At 44.2% G+C, this 16141-nt stretch overlaps 1 protein-coding gene across 1 annotated transcript in view; it reads left to right on the forward strand.

Moving 5' to 3' along the window:
• The first annotated feature begins 2881 nt into the window (after positions 1-2881).
• The window catches only part of UVRAG (UV radiation resistance associated), an 86836-nt gene continuing 73576 nt past the window's right edge, over positions 2882-16141 (forward strand). The window contains exon 1 of the mRNA XM_054270197.1: positions 2882-3052. Coding sequence (XP_054126172.1) covers positions 2972-3052 — 81 coding nt within the window. The 5' untranslated portion in view covers positions 2882-2971. The remainder of the gene's footprint in view (positions 3053-16141) is intronic.

Below are 16141 nucleotides of genomic sequence, written 5' to 3' on the forward strand. Positions count from 1 at the left end.
GCCTTCATTCCAGGCCCTTGCCCAAAGTCCCTCTCCAGCTCTCTTGCAGTTCCTTTAGGCACTGGCAGGGGCTCTACGTTCTCCCTGGAGCCTTCTCTTCTTCAGGCTGGACACCCCCAGCTCTACCAGCCTGTCTCCAGAGCAGAGGTGCTCTAGTCCTTGGAACATCTTTGTGGCCTCCTCTGAACTTGCTCCAGCATCTCCACGTCCTTCCGATGTTGGACCCCAGAGCTGGAGGCAGCTCTGCAGGTGGGACCTCACCTGAGCAGGACAGAGGGGCAGAACCCCTTCCCCTGCTGCCCTGGCTGTGGGATCAGCCCAGCACATGGGGGCTTCTGGGCTCTCAGCACACATGGTCAATCCTGCTGAACTTCTCACCCATCAATACTCTAAAATTCTTCTCCCCTGCTCATTCTTTGCCCAGCCTGTGTTTGTGCTTGGAATTGCCCTAACCCATGTGCAGGACTTTGTAGGAATACAGCTAGAAAGCCAAGCTGGGAGCACTGTCCAGCTCATGACAGAAGTGGGTATGTTAGCCTTAGTATGCTGCAAGCCTTGGCAACAGAAAGCAGAACCCTGAAGAAGGAATACAGAAGTTAGCAGTGTGCTTTGTAAGCAGAACTTCCATGAGATAACACACACCTGCACTAGTTAGTAGGAGGCTCTGAATTAAGCAATGTTACCTAGTTACATAAATGTTATAGTTGTGCTATTTTTACTAATTGCTGAAAAGCTCTATAAGCTCAGCTTTGTGAATCAATAAATGGCTCCATGTGTGCAAACCATGGAGTCCATGTCTCCTTCATCAATTGCTGTCAGGATCTTGGACACGGTCTGGTTGAACTTCACAAGGCTCACACAGACCCACTTCTCCAGCCTGTCCAGATCCCTCTTGACACCATCCCTTCCCTCTGCATAGCAGACACACCACTCAGGCTGGGTGGATAGGGAGGTTATGGATGTGGGAGCGCTGTGTGCATCTCCATCTGCCCATCCTGAGTGCTGTGTGTACTGTACTTGCTGCAGCTGCAGGAACTTCATCTTTTGTGATAACACACTGAAGGAACACCCATGGGGACATAATAAAGGGTTTGTCTGATATGGGGCTGGTTGGCACAATGAGGGGCAGGTTGGTCTGTTGTTGGGCAGGTTGGGGTGATGATATGAGGCAGGTTGGGGTGACATGGGGCAGGTGGATGTGCTATGGAGAAGGCTGGTGTGATGCAAGGCAAGTGGATGTAATGTGGTTCATAGAATCACAGAATAAGCCGAGTTGGAAGAGACTCATCAGGATCATCAACTCCAGTTCCTGGCCCTGTGTAGGACACCACAACAATCCCACCATGTGCCTGAGAGCATTGTCCAAATTCTTCTTGAGCTCCGTCAGATTTGATGCTGTGAACACTTTCCTGGGGAGCCCATTCCAGTGCTCAGCCACCCTCTGGATGAAGAACCTTTTTCTAATATCCAACTCAAACCTTTCCCAACACAGCTTCAGGCCACTCCTTCAGCTCCTGTCACTGGTCATGAGAGTAAAGACAGTGGTACATGCCCCTCTGCTTCTCCTCCTGAGGACACTGAAGACCTCAATGAGGCCTGCTCTTGTTGCTCACTCTCTTCTCCAGGATGAACAAAAGAAGTGACCTCAGTTGCTCCTTATGAGTCTGTCTAGACCCTTCACCCTCCTTATGGCCCTCCTTTGTGTGAAAAACGCCTATCACTTGTTTTTAAAATTTTAAAAGTTTAATAGTAATAAAATGGTTATAGAAATAGTAATACAATTAGAGTAATAATAATTTAGACAATTTGAATGAGGACAATATGAGAGAATAGAGACAAAGTGTTATGGATGTCAGGGTACCTTTTCCTGGGCAACATAAGCCCGAAAATGACACACGTTAACAGAGGATTAACCCTTAAAAACAACAGCCTGTTGCATATTCATACACCTCATACATGATGCATAAATTCCATTCAAATACAGGATTCTGTCTGGCCAGTGTCAGTTTCTTCCTCTGAATCCTAACAGCGCCTTCAAGGCAGGAAGAAGTTTGTTTCTTCTGATAAGAGGGCAATCAATTCTTTCTCTCTGAAAGATTTAGGTGTCCTGTGGCTGCTATCTTGCTGCGAGTCCTTTCTTTAAAAATAAAGTATCTTATGTAGCATAGTTTCTATTTTAACATTATGCTATAACCTAAAACTATATTTAACACACTTAGGAGCAATAGTACAGCGTTACTTTCTAACAAAACACATATAATATTCATTTTAATATTTGCGAAAAGCCAATCATAAAATACATCCATTTTTCACATTTGGACCCTCTGCAATAGCCTAAGGCCTCTTTTACATTGACGTGACACAGATGGATGTGACACAGGGCAGGCGGGCCTGTTTTGGGGAGGTGTCACATGGGGCAGGTGGATATGATGCTGAGCAGGTCGGGGTGATGTGGACGGGGTGCTAAGGGCGACACCATTCCCGATGCACAGCGCGGGGCCCGGCCCGGCCTGGCCGCCCCTCAGGGTCGCCATGGCGACCGCCCCTCGGCCCCTCCGCCGAACTATTTTCCGTCCCCCACGTGATGACAACAGCTCCCGCACACGTGACGAAGGGTGTGCTGTCAATCAAACCCCATCTCCTCCAATCATCGCCCGCAATCGGACGCCGTCCCGCCTTCCGGAAGCGGGCGCTCTTATCGGCGCCGGCGCGCGTTCCGGCGGTTTGACAGGGCCGGCGCAGCGGGGCGTTGATTGGCGTCAGGATGAGCCAGTGGCAACTCGAGAGGTCGCGCGGGGTCCCGCCCCTGCGGGGCGCGGGCCAATGGGCGCGCGGGAGGCGGAGCCCCGCCCACCCCCCGGCACTGCGGTAATATGGCTCCGTAGCGGGCGGCCGGCTTGGCGTTGCTGCCGCCATTAACCCCTGCGCGCCCGGCGGCCTCGGGGGAGCGGAGCGGGGCCCCTGCGTGAGGATGACCTCGGCTGCCGGTCCCGCCGCCTTGCCGCCCGGCTCCGCCGCCCGCGCCCTGCATGTGGAGCTGCCTTCGCAGCAGGTACGGCGGGGCCTCGGTGCGGCGCTCGGAGGGGCTGAGGAGGAGGAGGAGGGTGTCCTGAGGTGAATCAGGGGTGTCCCCTGAAGTGTGGGGTGCCCTGAGGTGAAGGGGATGTGCTGTTTTAGGCGTGGCATGTGCACAGGGGCGTGCTCGCTGAGGTGTGGGCTGTTGTGGGGTGCAGGGAGATGTTTCCTGAACTGAGAGCAGCTCCCTGAGGCGTGCAGGGGCTGCTCCCTGCGGTAAAGGGGGGACAGGTACTCCATGAGGGGCCAGTGGGGCTTCTCCGAGGTCTGGGGGAACCTGAGATAGAGTCCCCAGGCTGAAGGAAGGGGGGTCAAGGGACAGTTTAAACACCTTTCTCGCAGGCTGGTAGGAAGGCCAGAGGCAGCATGGGGGCAGGGGTCTGTGCCTCTCTCCCAGTGGAGGCAGGTGCTGTTTCCTCTCCCAGAAAACTACTTTTGTGCCTGCAAAAAATCAGACTAAAGGTGAGAGTTGCAGCAGGAATAACACCATGAAAATCGGTGTTAAACTTGGGCACCTCGTGAGGCTGGAGCAGCTGGGGTGTCCCCTCCTCCTTCTCTTGCAAGTGTGAGGATATAACATGAGGGGTATTCTGAAAAGTGCTGAAATGTTCTCTCCCCGTTGCGTCCTTCCTTCACCCAGCTCTGTTTTTCCTGTTTGCTGATAGTTGGCTTTTGGCTTACTGGGCATTTGTCCCATGTTTTCATTTTGGAGAGCTTTAATTTTAAGTGAGGAAGACTAGGTTCTGCCTGAGCATTGAGCAATCCCTATCAAACCGACTTTGTGCCCTTTCCCCTCTTGCATGGGGTCACTTTGATTGTACAGGAGCCGGAGCAGGACTGGTGAAGGCAGGAGTAATTTGCAAAATTTTGCTCTTTTTTAGAAATAGTGTAAGATGTGAATGTTGTTTTGGCTCATTGACTCTCAGTGCAGTGGATGTTATTACGAGTTAGCCACACAATCTGTTTTACTTGAGCTATGGTGGGAATATAAAGAGTACCTAAAGAAAAAATCAATAGATGTTAATGAAGTGGATGCATAACTGCTCTTATGATAAACAGGTTTTAGAAGACATCCACTTGGGGGCAAAGGGAGGGAAATGGAGGTGGCTGTTGGCCCCACCTGACTGTAATTTGCAAGCAAGTGCTTACTCTGAAATGTGGGTCTGCTCCGTGTTAGTAAACATAAACATGAACGCTGCTCTGTATGAACAGGAAACAATGAGATCAAGTGTGGCTTTCTCCTTGCTGAATTTTTGGCTTTATTCTTTCTCAGGCTTGTGCAAGGAACTAGTGAATGCTGCAGGGAGAAGCCTGAGATATTAGTCATTGGATTTCATTTGTGAAAGTGAGACCAAAACACAGGGTTTTTCTTCTAGGAGCAGACACTTCTATAGGAGTTCCTAGGAGCAGAAATTGAGTCACCAATTATAGGCTGTTCCAGTTGAGTAAATACTTAGTGAGGGTGCTGCTTGTATGTTAATTGTAGCAAGTGTAAGGCTGTGACAGAGACTGAGGTATCCTGCTGTGTGCTCTGCCAACAGAAGGACCATGTGCTGAGGGGTCTGTGTGCTGTGTTTACTTGGAATCAGATAGAGAGGCTCAGCTGAACACACTGATAGCAAATCACTTCCTTGCTTTGTGTTCTCTGAGCTCAAAAGTTTGTTACTGAAGTGCAAGATACCTTGAAGGGGCTTTGTTGTGGTGTGATGTGGGCTCAGCACACTGGAGCTATTTTACTGCAGAATTATGAGAAAGATAAATCATTCCTTCCATTGTACCACCTCTGTAATGCCACGGTCTGGCTGACCCAAGCTGTGTGATGCTATGCAAGGTAAGACAAAGTAACTGTGTGCTGTGTGCCAGCACAAAATCAGCTCGGTGATTTGTTTCAGCAGGCAGCTTTCTCTGGGACACCCAAAGCTACATTTGTTTGACTATAAGATGTTATAGTGACTATAAGAATTGAGAGCAGGATGGTCTGAGTAATGTCTGTAAATCTCTCCAAAGACAAATTCTCAACTGTGAATTCAAAGTGAGTGCTTTTAATGACTGAAGTGACTTTTTAGGGGCAGAAGCACTGCCAGTGTAATTTGGATTTAGTCTAGCTTTAATTGTTCCAGTAACATTCACATTGATTAGAAAACAATGTTCCTGCTACTGACACTCTTGCAGGAGTGAAAAGTTAAGTCTGAAACCTTTTGCTACTGTGATGATACTTGTGTCAAAAGTGACTGACCTCTTCTGTAACTGTGTTTGGGGCAAAGAATACTTTTTGCTGTTGTGTTCTGTATTTTAAGAAAGAGAAATAGAGGATATGGCTGTAAAGAAATGCATAAAATTCCCATTTGAATCCCTTAGTAATTGTGTGAGGATGTTGTTCTCTCTTGCTGTACAAGTGAGCACAACAGAACTGAAAATGTGAAATAACTACACTTCAGGAGCAGAGATTCTTTAGTAATATCTCTTTGCAGTTGGTAGATGCAAGAAAACTGGGAGTGTCATCATAACTTAAGGATTCCTGAATGCTCAAACTGATCAATCCTGTCATTGCAAGCAGTTCAAAGCAATGGAGGGATTGGGGACCCAAACCTTTCAGACTCTTATACATCCTCAGTGGAAGGGACTGGACAGAAAGATGCAGCCTGAGTGTACAGAGGCAGTCATGCCTCAGTCAGATGATCTGCTGAGTGCTGCTGTGCTAATTGCTGGCCAAAACAGAGCTCATGTGTGGTTGTCCAGGGACAGGGAAGCACACAGTCGTGGACTGCAGAGCCACTGCCTGGGAGGAAGGGGGATGTGTCTGCTGAGTAGGGATGTGCTGGTAAGGAGGCAAGGGGTAAATTGTGCCATTGTGCTCAGCCATGAGTAGTGTCAGACCAGGTAACCCAATATTTTTGTATCTTTCGGTTCACAAACGTCTCTTGACAGACTGTGAAAGTTTCTGTGGAGAGGAGCAGCAATGAGGTTTCAGCTACAGGTGTCAGAAGTGTGTTTTAGGGTAGAGCAAAACGGAGAACCAGTTAGTGTAACTTGTCAAGGACACTCTGTGGCCTCCATTGACATTAAGGCTGGGGTTCCTAAAGCTGGTTCCTAAAGCAGGTGGAGTTTTGTGCACTTGTATGAGTCCAAGAGCTATGCTCATCATACATGGCTCCTGTGGCTTCCACACCAGCACCTCTACCCTCAGGGCTTGTCTGTCTAACCAGCTCCTTATCCATCTAACAGTCCACTCATCAAATCCATCTTTCCAGTTTGGAGAGAAGGATGTTGTGGGGGATCCTGTCAAAGGCTTTACAGAAGTTCTGATGAATGGCATGAGTAACTCTTCCCTTGTCCCCTGATGCAGCCACCCCATCTCAGAACCCCACTGGGTTGCTCAGGCAGGACTTTGCTTTGGTGAGACCGTGCTGGCTGTGGAATCACCTCCCTGTCTTCCACGTGCCTTAGCCCAGCTCCTCAGAGGATCTGTTCTGTGATCTTCCCAGGCACAGGGGTGAGGCTGACAGGGTGGTGGCTCCCAGGGTTCTCCTTTCTGGCCTTTTTAAAGATGGGTACTATGCTTCCCCTTTTCCAATCACCTGGCACTTCACCTGACTTCCACTGTCATGGAGAGTGGCTTGGCAATTAAATCTGCCAGTTCCCTCAGGACTCTGTGATGTGTCTCATCAGGTCCCATAGACTTGTGCCCATTCAGGTTCCTGAGGTGGCCATGAACCCAATCTTAGAGTGTGGGGGGCTTTGTTCCTCCAGTCCCCATCCTGCTGTCCATCCATTCAGGATGCGCAGGAAGAGAGGTTGTCATTGGAGATGGAGGCAAAAGAGTTGTTGAGTACCTCACCCTTCTCATCAGCTGTTACCACTTTTCCAGCATTATTTTTCAGGGGGTAACACCTTCTTTGGCTTTCTTTTTCTGGGTAGTGTATGTGGAGAAGCCCTTCTTTTGCATCCTCTGCCAGGTTCACTTCCAGATTCAACTTGGATTTCTTTCTTTCAAGATGTGCATCACTCATACACAACATTTTGGGCAACATGGCAGAAAGGGAGGATTCAAAGTGTGCTGGCAAATGTGTTTGAGGGCTCTTGTGTAGGAAAAGTGAAGAAAGTTACTGTATGGGCCCAGGATTGTGCATGAATGGGACTTTAAACTAAACAATGAGAAAATAGTATCTTTTTAAACATTAGTTTTCTGTTACTCTTGTTACATATTCTCCTGAGTTATCTGGAAAAAAAAAACCTTATTCTTAAATATTTTACTTCCCCTTTCCTACAAAATATGGAGGGAGGGAGGCAATCAGAATAATGTGTGGCAAGTGTTGTATTGGAATATTGCTTTCACTTCTCTGACACACACTGTCTTTAAATGCTGAGTGGGAGGGAAGTGCTGCTCCAGTGAAAGGCCACAGTGTGAGTGACCTGCTGATCTTATTCAGTTGTATCCATACCCAGCTGCATCAATGTTTAGTGTTTGTTAGAGGCAAATTAGGAGGAGTAGTTGTTAAAGTTACTGGAAAATTGTAATTTTAGCCCCAGAGACTGGCTGTTAAGCTGGAGCTGGAATTTTGCTATCTGCTGTGTACCTTCTGCATTTTGTAAGGGATGCAGGAGTGTTTTGCAGACCAAATGATCTGTTGATTAGTTAGACTGTTAGGTCCAAAAGCTGCACTAAATCAGCTTTCATGCTTTATTTGGGATGTTTGTGGTGGGTTATGGAATGCTCTTAATTGAGCAACTTGCTAGCTAAAGACTGAAGTCTCATTTATGAAGGGAAACTGACTTCTTTGCTCTTGATTTATCATCCAGCAACAAGATCAGCATTAATATGCTTCAGGTTATTAATCATCATATGCTGTTTGCTTGTGCAACCCAGAGTGTCCCTTAATGCTTCTTTAAGGTCAAAACTGCCACTGTTTTGTTTTTGTTGTTGTTTCTGTAAGGCTCTGTTTACTTTTTGGGTGCTTCCTTCTGAGTATCATCTTGATATTCCCACAGCAAATGTGGACCAGTGCTCCCTTCCCCAAGGTCATGTTAAGAGGCTTAAGGGACTTCCTCAACTGCTGCAGTGTTATTAATGGATGGGACTTGCACCCTGATGTTCTTTTCTGTCTGGTGGGTTAGTTCCCATGCTGTGAAAGAAGCAGCTGCAGTTTCAGTGTTTCATCTTGAGACTAAATACTTGCTTGAACAAATTCAGAGAAAAGCATCAATAAGGAAAGATGGTATTTCTAGCTACTTCTTCTGAAAGGTTTTGGTTAAAGATGGAAAGACTGTCTAGTTTCCTATTATTTGCATCTTATGTAAACACCTAGCAAGAAGAGCTTTATCTGGCCACTGGGCAATATTTGCCCACTAACATTTTCTTAGCCATAGTTTGGAGCAATTTTTTAGGGTGTGCTGACAGTTCTTACCCTTTGGAGCTGTGGTGTTTGCCAGCTTGCTGGATCTGTCACTCTTGATGTTACAGTGACCATAACAAAATACAGCTGTTGAAACAATACCCAGGAACAACTTTATTTGCCCAAGACCCTGCATAAGCACATGATTTGGCTTTTGAGTCCTTCCTGCTAACATTGTCTTTAGGTTAGTTCTGTGTATTGAGTCTTGTTTTGCCACATCTGTTTGTGTCCTAAGACTGAACATGTCTTCTGTACCTGCCCCTCCAATATGTTTTAAATAACAGCCTTTTATAGTCTTTATGCAGAAATGAGCACAAAACAAAGATACTGAAGATTGTCACAGTGAGTCGTGTGAACATCATGAGCTCCCATCAGTTTTAGTCTTAGTTCTTTCATTCATTTTGGACTCTAAAGTGAGTGGTGTAGATTTTCTGCATGTGATTATGGGGTACAAAGAGAAGATTTGTTGTGCCAGCTGAACAGTTACCAGCTGTTTACATCATTGGGGGTGGAAGTTGAGTTCTGAGTTGCTCCTCAGTGTAAATGCAGTTATTTAGTGAGGAAGTAGTTCAGAGGTTTAGCTGGTAGCAAAGGGTGCAGGGAAGGAGAGATCAGAGAACACTGGTGTCTTTCAAGAGTAATAGATAGTCTTAAGTTTTTTCAGTTATAGTATAGTTATCTGTTTTAATTATTTTCTGGTGTGACTGTTGCTTTAGTTAGTATTAAAGGAGCAGATAATGCCATAGGCTAAAATATTTTGTTAGACCTAACACTGACTTCAGATGCATTCTTTAACTCCATACTGACCTTGCAAAGGGCTGTTTTGCATTCAGATAGCTGGAAAATAATTATACTTCTGCATGGACCATGTCAAGTATTGAGACATTCCTTATTTTTCCTGTTTCACTTTCTCCTTGTGTGAATTAGGGCAGACTTGATGTCTTTTGAACATCTCCCATTTGCTGCCTGTTCCTGCTGAAGCTCTCAGTGCAGGACAGAAGCAGGAGTAGCCATGGCAGGGGGTGTGGATGATTAGAAACCTGTATTGACCCTTGATGTGTTCACATGAAAGCTGCATAGCTGTTTTCCTTCTTAAGGGAAACTTTCAAAAACCTTTCAGATGCCCAGAAGTGTAAAGGAAAGGACGCACTTTGATTTAAGGATCTGTAAACTAAAATTCACAGTTGTGCATCTTAGCAAACTTGGAGCCCGTGTTGATGAAATAGCTTTGATTTTTCTTGTGGTCATTTAGGCTTTGATTTTTCTTGTGGTCATTTCTTGTGGGTAAATCATTCTGCACAGGTTCAATGTGCCTGATTCCTTGCATGAGATCTTTGGGAATGTGAGGGATGTGATGTATGTGAGTGTGTTGCACCTTCACAGGAAAAAAGGTGTAGTTGTGTTCCTACAGTGCATCTTCCAACCGGTGTTGTCCTCAGTTCTGATTCCCAGTAGAAATTGTTTTCTTGAAGGCACTTGCAAGAAAGTAGTTTGATCTTAGAAAGGGAAAGGAGTTCCTGGATGGCTGGTGGTCGCTTAGCATGGGGAAATGGAGATAGGAAGGAGGCACAGTCATAAGGAGAACTACAAGTGATTCATTATGGCTGTGTATGAACTAATTATGGCTGTGTAGCTTTGAGGGCCTTGCTGTCTTCAAGTGTGTGCTGGAAGACATTAAAACAGAATTCCTTAAAATTCTTAATGGCGTGTCCCACAAAAATTGCATATTAAATGCTTCTGCTTTGCATCAGAAGTAGATCTGAAAGCCCATTTGATTCTCTTGACTCTGAACTGTGGAAAACTGTTAAATTGCAAACCTCATAAATCTTCCTAGCAAGTGTGTAAATTAGAGTACAAACTTTTTCATGCCCTTCCTGTGGTTTTAAGTAACCATCCATCTGAGTAATGCCTAAACTTCCCATGTACATTTCTTGGATATTAAAAGCTTTGTTTTGCGGCAGAGGTGACCCAACCTTCTGCAAGATATGCTCCACTAAAAAAAAAAGGTATTAAATTGGAAAATGAGTCAGCTTGAAAACTTATGTAAAATTAATTATGAATTTTTGTCTACCATTTGACTTCAAGAGATTAGATCATGTGATTGCTTCTTAATATTCAAACTGGCATGGAGAGGTGAAAGCAAACAGTGAAAATCTGAGGAAGTTGATAGGTGCAATATGAAGGTGTAGAGCAGTGCTGTGATAATAAATAATGCTCATGTTGACTAAATATAGATCATATTTTGGTGACTTTGTTTTGTTTTAGGGCTGGAGGTTTGATGCTTTTTAAGAAAAAGACCCAGCTCAACCCGTCTGCTATGAGCTACAAAGCACACAGAGCCCTCTGTTTTAATGTGACTTAATTCTGACAAATATGCAGACTAAATTTAAATAGCTGGCATTGCAAGCTCAGGCCCATTCAGTTCAAAACCAGTGGATTTGCTGGAGTAACATTTGTGTTGCTAACTAATCTTTGCCTCCTGCTTTAATGCTAAAATAGTTGGAGGGATTTTGTTTAAATTCTTCCAGAGCTTCTGTGGGTCATAGAGCAAGGAAGCAAGCTATGAAATTCATGTGAAAGCCAGGTAAAAACAGAGTGTGTACCAAGTCATACGGAGGTCAGAGCTGATCCTGATCAGAAAAGAATTCAGGGAATTTACTTCCTTGACAGAGTTGTGAGGAAGGCAGCAGTCTGAAAACAGAGATGGTGCCCAGAGATGAAGACTGTCTAGGGTACTCCATTAAAGGCTAAGGAAGCAGACCTGGTGCTGAAATTTTAGCCAGTGTTGAAGGTTCTTTGTTCTGGAAATACAATAATTGCTTTTCAGCTCATCAGGCCTCTGAGAGACCCCTGAGTGGTGATTAATTTTGGTGAATTTGGGCTAAGTAATTTATGTAAACTTCTACTTTGCTTGTACAAGATGATTTCCCAGCCTTCTTAATGCTGGTTTTACCATTGTATTTACATTTCAAGTTTCTGGTTGCTGGTTTTACCATTGTATTTACATTTCAAGTTTCTGGTTACATGGGTTGTCTGGAAAGTCATCAGGAATGGGATGGGTGGGGCAGCCTTTTTCAAATTCAGTCACAGATACATAAAGCTTTCTCCCTGGACAATTGATTTTAAGCTTCATTCTGGAAAATGTATTTCTATTTATAAAATTCTTAAAAAATCTGCCTGAAGGAATTTCTGAAACTTGCTTATGGCCATGGGTGCAGTGAGCCCACTGTCACTTAGCAACATCTGGAAGTTTTCAGCCAAACCCTCCATTCACACAGGGGACAGTTTGATGGCATCTTGGATGGTTCTTGCTGGAAGAAACCAAACTGCCTGCCTTGCTTGAGTTCAGATACTCCCTTGACACCTTTGCAAATTTATTTAACATGTCAAAGGGTCTGCTGAGAGTAGAATTCATGAACAGTGTTGCTAAAAGGGGCAGTGCTACTGGGAGAAGGCAGATGTGGGACAGGGAGAAGACAGAGCTCCCCCTTTGCCAGCTGTGAGCCATTAGATCATCCCAGCTGTGACAGCATGATGGGCTCCATGTGATCAGAATGGGCTTTGCTGTTGTCCATCTTAGTGACCTGAGCTTCTCAATTGATGCTTGGAGCCAGAGCTGGAGTCAGTGGGATGGCTGAGTACCAGAAATAGAAAATGGTGTTTGGCTGTGTTCTCATCCAGCCTGGATATACTGACACTATTTTTTTTTTTTTCTGAGGGTTATCAGATTCTTTTAAGGAAATAATGAAGTGGTTAAGATGGAAGAGGAATCAGAACTCTCTATACTTGCTTTTGCTACCCATTATATGACTTTGAGCAAATAATTCTGAAATTGCATGAATACTTGAGGCTGTTGTAGGTAGTCCTGTTCTCCTGCCATGAGCAGTCCAGACCTTGTGTTAACAGCAGTGCACTTCTCTCTCATTTTACTTAGTCCTTTTCTTACCTCTCTGGTGCATCACCTCTGCAGTGATTTTTATTCATGATACCAGATTATTAGGCAAAAAGCAGTGAGTAGCTTATCACTTCTGTTTCTCAGGCCTGGAAGAAAGCAAAGAGTGGCATCTGGATAAACTTAAGCTGTAGAGAAACTTAAGTGTTGAAGTCTGCCTCCTGTGTCCTCTGTGGTGGGCACATCTGCGTAGCTGTAGAGAGGTGAATTTAGCCAGATGTTTCCCTTACTTACCCAGTTAGTTACCCTTAGTAACTTTTGGTTTTGGCAGCTTTACCTTGGTTTAATTTTTTGATCCTCACCATAAGACTGCACAAAACACATCATGCAGGATAGGAACATGCTGAAGGTGGCATTCTAGGCAGAGGTAGTGAAAGGTTATGGTATCTTAGTGTTGAGGGAACTAAAGCATGAAGGGATCAGACAGTTTCAGTCCTTTAAGTCTCAAAAAATGTGGCTGTCTAGAATCACCTGATGAAAAAGCCATCTTAACAAGGCTGATGATGAAATGCTTGGTTGTGGAGCAGTGTGATTTGTTTAGAGTGCAGCTGGCAGTCACTGAGCAGGGATGGCTTTGCTGTGCTCCACAGCAGCTCTGTTAAGATGCTGCTGCAGTATTCTGGGAAGGTGCTGTTCTGCCTCTGCAGGCATGAGGGATGAAACCTGGGTAGGTTCTGCTCTTCAGATCTCTCCTACAGCTTTCCTGATCATACTTTCTATGTATCTCTGGGATTGCTGTCTGCTTATCACCTGTGCTATCTTTACATGCAGCAGGGTTTTTAAAATCCACTCAGGATTTCTCCTAATGGAAAATAAGTGTATCTCTTCTCCTGGTTTGTAGTCATTTATCTTCAACATAGAAGGAAGCACTAATTTCTTTCATGTGAATCAGGATGTAGTTGTTATATAGCTGTTGCTTTTAATCAAATGCAACTTAGAATGGCAATTAAAGCAAAGGATAACCAGGCCTGTAATGTAATTTCACTACTCCATTGGTTTTCTTGGGAATTGCAAAGGTCTAGGACAACTGTAACCAAAATAACTTGTGTCACAACCCCCTGAGAATGACCTGTTAGACCTGCTGTACCACTGTGCTAAGCACTGATCCAGATATGCCCCTGTTAAGGCTGTATGTGCTGAATTGTGAGCTCTTGGAAAGGTTAAACAACCTTTGCCATGGTATGTATTCTGCAAAAATAGCTTTTTTTTGCTGTAGGATATCTCACTAAGATACTTGCTTTAGATGCCCCTCTGTGACGTCTTCAGTCCTGTATTGCTGGTAACCTGTAAACTCTTTGAGGAAATAGCAGTGAAAATTAGCTGTACTCATTGCATATTTTGCTCTTTTTTTAAAAATGAAAACAGGTCCTGCATTACCATCTTGCACTCACACTGGCCTTTTTGAAGTTGAGTGACTCATGAGGCTGCCAAGGCCCTTAGATTGTTTTATAGCCCTTGTATTTTGAATTTTAAGATGAACTTTTTAGAATGACTGTTCTGGTGCAGAGCATCTTATCCTGGGGGAACCTCCCTCATGATGAAGATTTCTTGACACTTTTACAGAAAGAGCAAAATAGCTGAAACTTGTCGCTAAAAAAAGGGACCCTTTTTAGCACTTCACCTAGAAGGAGAAGGAAATGAAAGAATTGTGTGTTATCTGCAGCTGCTGCATTCACCATACTGGTTTATTCTCTGAAGAGAGTTGCTTTTGCAGTTTGCAGTGCTCTGGTACCTCACTGTGAGCTGCTCCCCCTGGCTCGTGGCAGTGCCAGGCTCTGCTGCTCCAGGTACACTTGAAGCTGATGGTGTCATTCCAGCCATTCCCTGCCTTCAGCCTCTTGCTGCTGCTTGTGCCCTCCTTGGTCAGCTCAGCTGCTGGTCCAGCCATGTGGAGGAAGTGAGCTGGTGAAACTTACCCAGGAAAAGGGAGATGTGGTTGGTTTCCATCCACACTGGTTCCCAGACAGGATTCTGTGAGCAGCTGCACGAGTGCTTGTTTATGGTGTATCGAACAAGAAAGGGTGCTGCAGTGCTGGGGGTTGGCAGTGTTGGGCTGATGCTGGTGCTAGCTGAGCTGCAACACAGTGGGGTTTTTGTTTTGTGTGTTCCAGTGTCTCCAGCACAAAATGATATGAGATGCATAGAAGGTAACACTAGATATTTAAAACTTCCCTCAAAATTAATATTTACTTTGTCACAAAACAAAGCCCTTGATGAGGAGTTCTAGAACCTCTTTCAGTTGTCTTTGGGTATGTCTTTGCAGCTGAAAGTCTCCTGGCTTAATTAGCCTCTCCTAATTATCTTTGATCAGGAGAGGCTAATTAACTCTGAATGTTGCCAGTGTAGAGTTCTGAGGAAATTTGAATAATTCAGTATAATATCAGTGAACATAGTGGGCGAATGGGAAGATTTATTATCAGGATTCAAGTCTCTCTGTCATCATGACTTCACTGAAGGGATAGGAGGAGAGTGCTGGCTAAGCTGCAGATTCAAATATTCATTACCTGTTGCACATTGAGTTCTTAACTATGTTGTGGTCTCTAAATCTCTCCCAGATTTAATTACCTTCTTCCAACAGGTTTAGGAGAAGTGAGACTTTAACCCCCAGATGCTGAAGGGTGCAAGGAAGTAAAAAATCATGGAGAGATAAGGACTCACATCTTGTTCAGAAGTGCAGGTGTAGGTTAGGACACTCCACAGTTTTTGGTTTTTTTTTCCCCAAACCTCATTGACCTCATTGTGTACTGTAAGTGGTAAGAAACTTGTTTAACTTTGCTTGAGAGCTAATCAGTGAAACATATTACTTAAAGCAGGCACACAAATTAGTTTGCAATCCTAAAGAGACCTGGAGAAAATTGCTGTCTTAGTTAGAGTACAGTGTGGGCTGTTCTTTGTAAAGGATGAAAGGAAAAAAAGATAACAAAAATGAAGGGAATGAGCATGGTAGTTGATTGATTTCACTGCTACTGATTTCTCCTGATGTTAATTAAAAGAGAGATGGCACATTAAAATCTTGAATCATTTTTATAGGTAGCAAAATTCATATGCAAAGGTGTTTCTTAAGAAGTGTTTCAGTTGCATATAAAAACAGCCAGTGAAGCTACCCAGCTTTGAGGTTAGATGTGAAAAAATATTAAAGGTCTATATGGCTTCTTTTAAGTGAGGCATAATATTTCTGTTGACATTTTTGATACCACTTTCTAAGAAAATAAGACCATGTAGTCTCACAGAACATTTTTTATTAGGCTATTTTGTTTTTAATTTTGGAAGTTTTTGTATATTTGTAGTAGAGGTACCTGGGCATCTCATCTCAGGCTGTTTATAGTCTAAGTCATAAATAGACTTTGAAGGGAATGACTCAATCAGTGATTTTTAGGCTGTCAAACAAAAATTGCATATCCCTCATACCTTTCCATAAAGGAAAACTGATATATCACTGGAGTGGTGTTAAGTGATATCAAGTGTCGTACTGTGATTCTAAAACTTATGGCCTTTCAACTCTTGTTAAAAGCCTTTAAGACAAGCAACAAACAGGAAAATTTTCTTCAAAATTTGGTTTCAAAAGCTTTTAAAATGTGCTTTTGGTCAATCAGCTTTTAAGGTGGATTGAGCCTTGCAAATAAAGACACTTTTGGGAAAAATGGTGTAAGATGAGCTCTGAGGTAAAAGTATGCACTAAGCAGTTGTTTGAGGCTTGTTGGTGTGTTGTGGTGATCCACAA

The sequence above is a fragment of the Melozone crissalis genome, unplaced genomic scaffold, assembly GCF_028551555.1.
Source record: "Melozone crissalis strain CALT ecotype California unplaced genomic scaffold, PUWL_Pcris_2 ptg000009l_1, whole genome shotgun sequence".
NCBI lineage: Eukaryota > Metazoa > Chordata > Aves > Passeriformes > Passerellidae > Melozone > Melozone crissalis.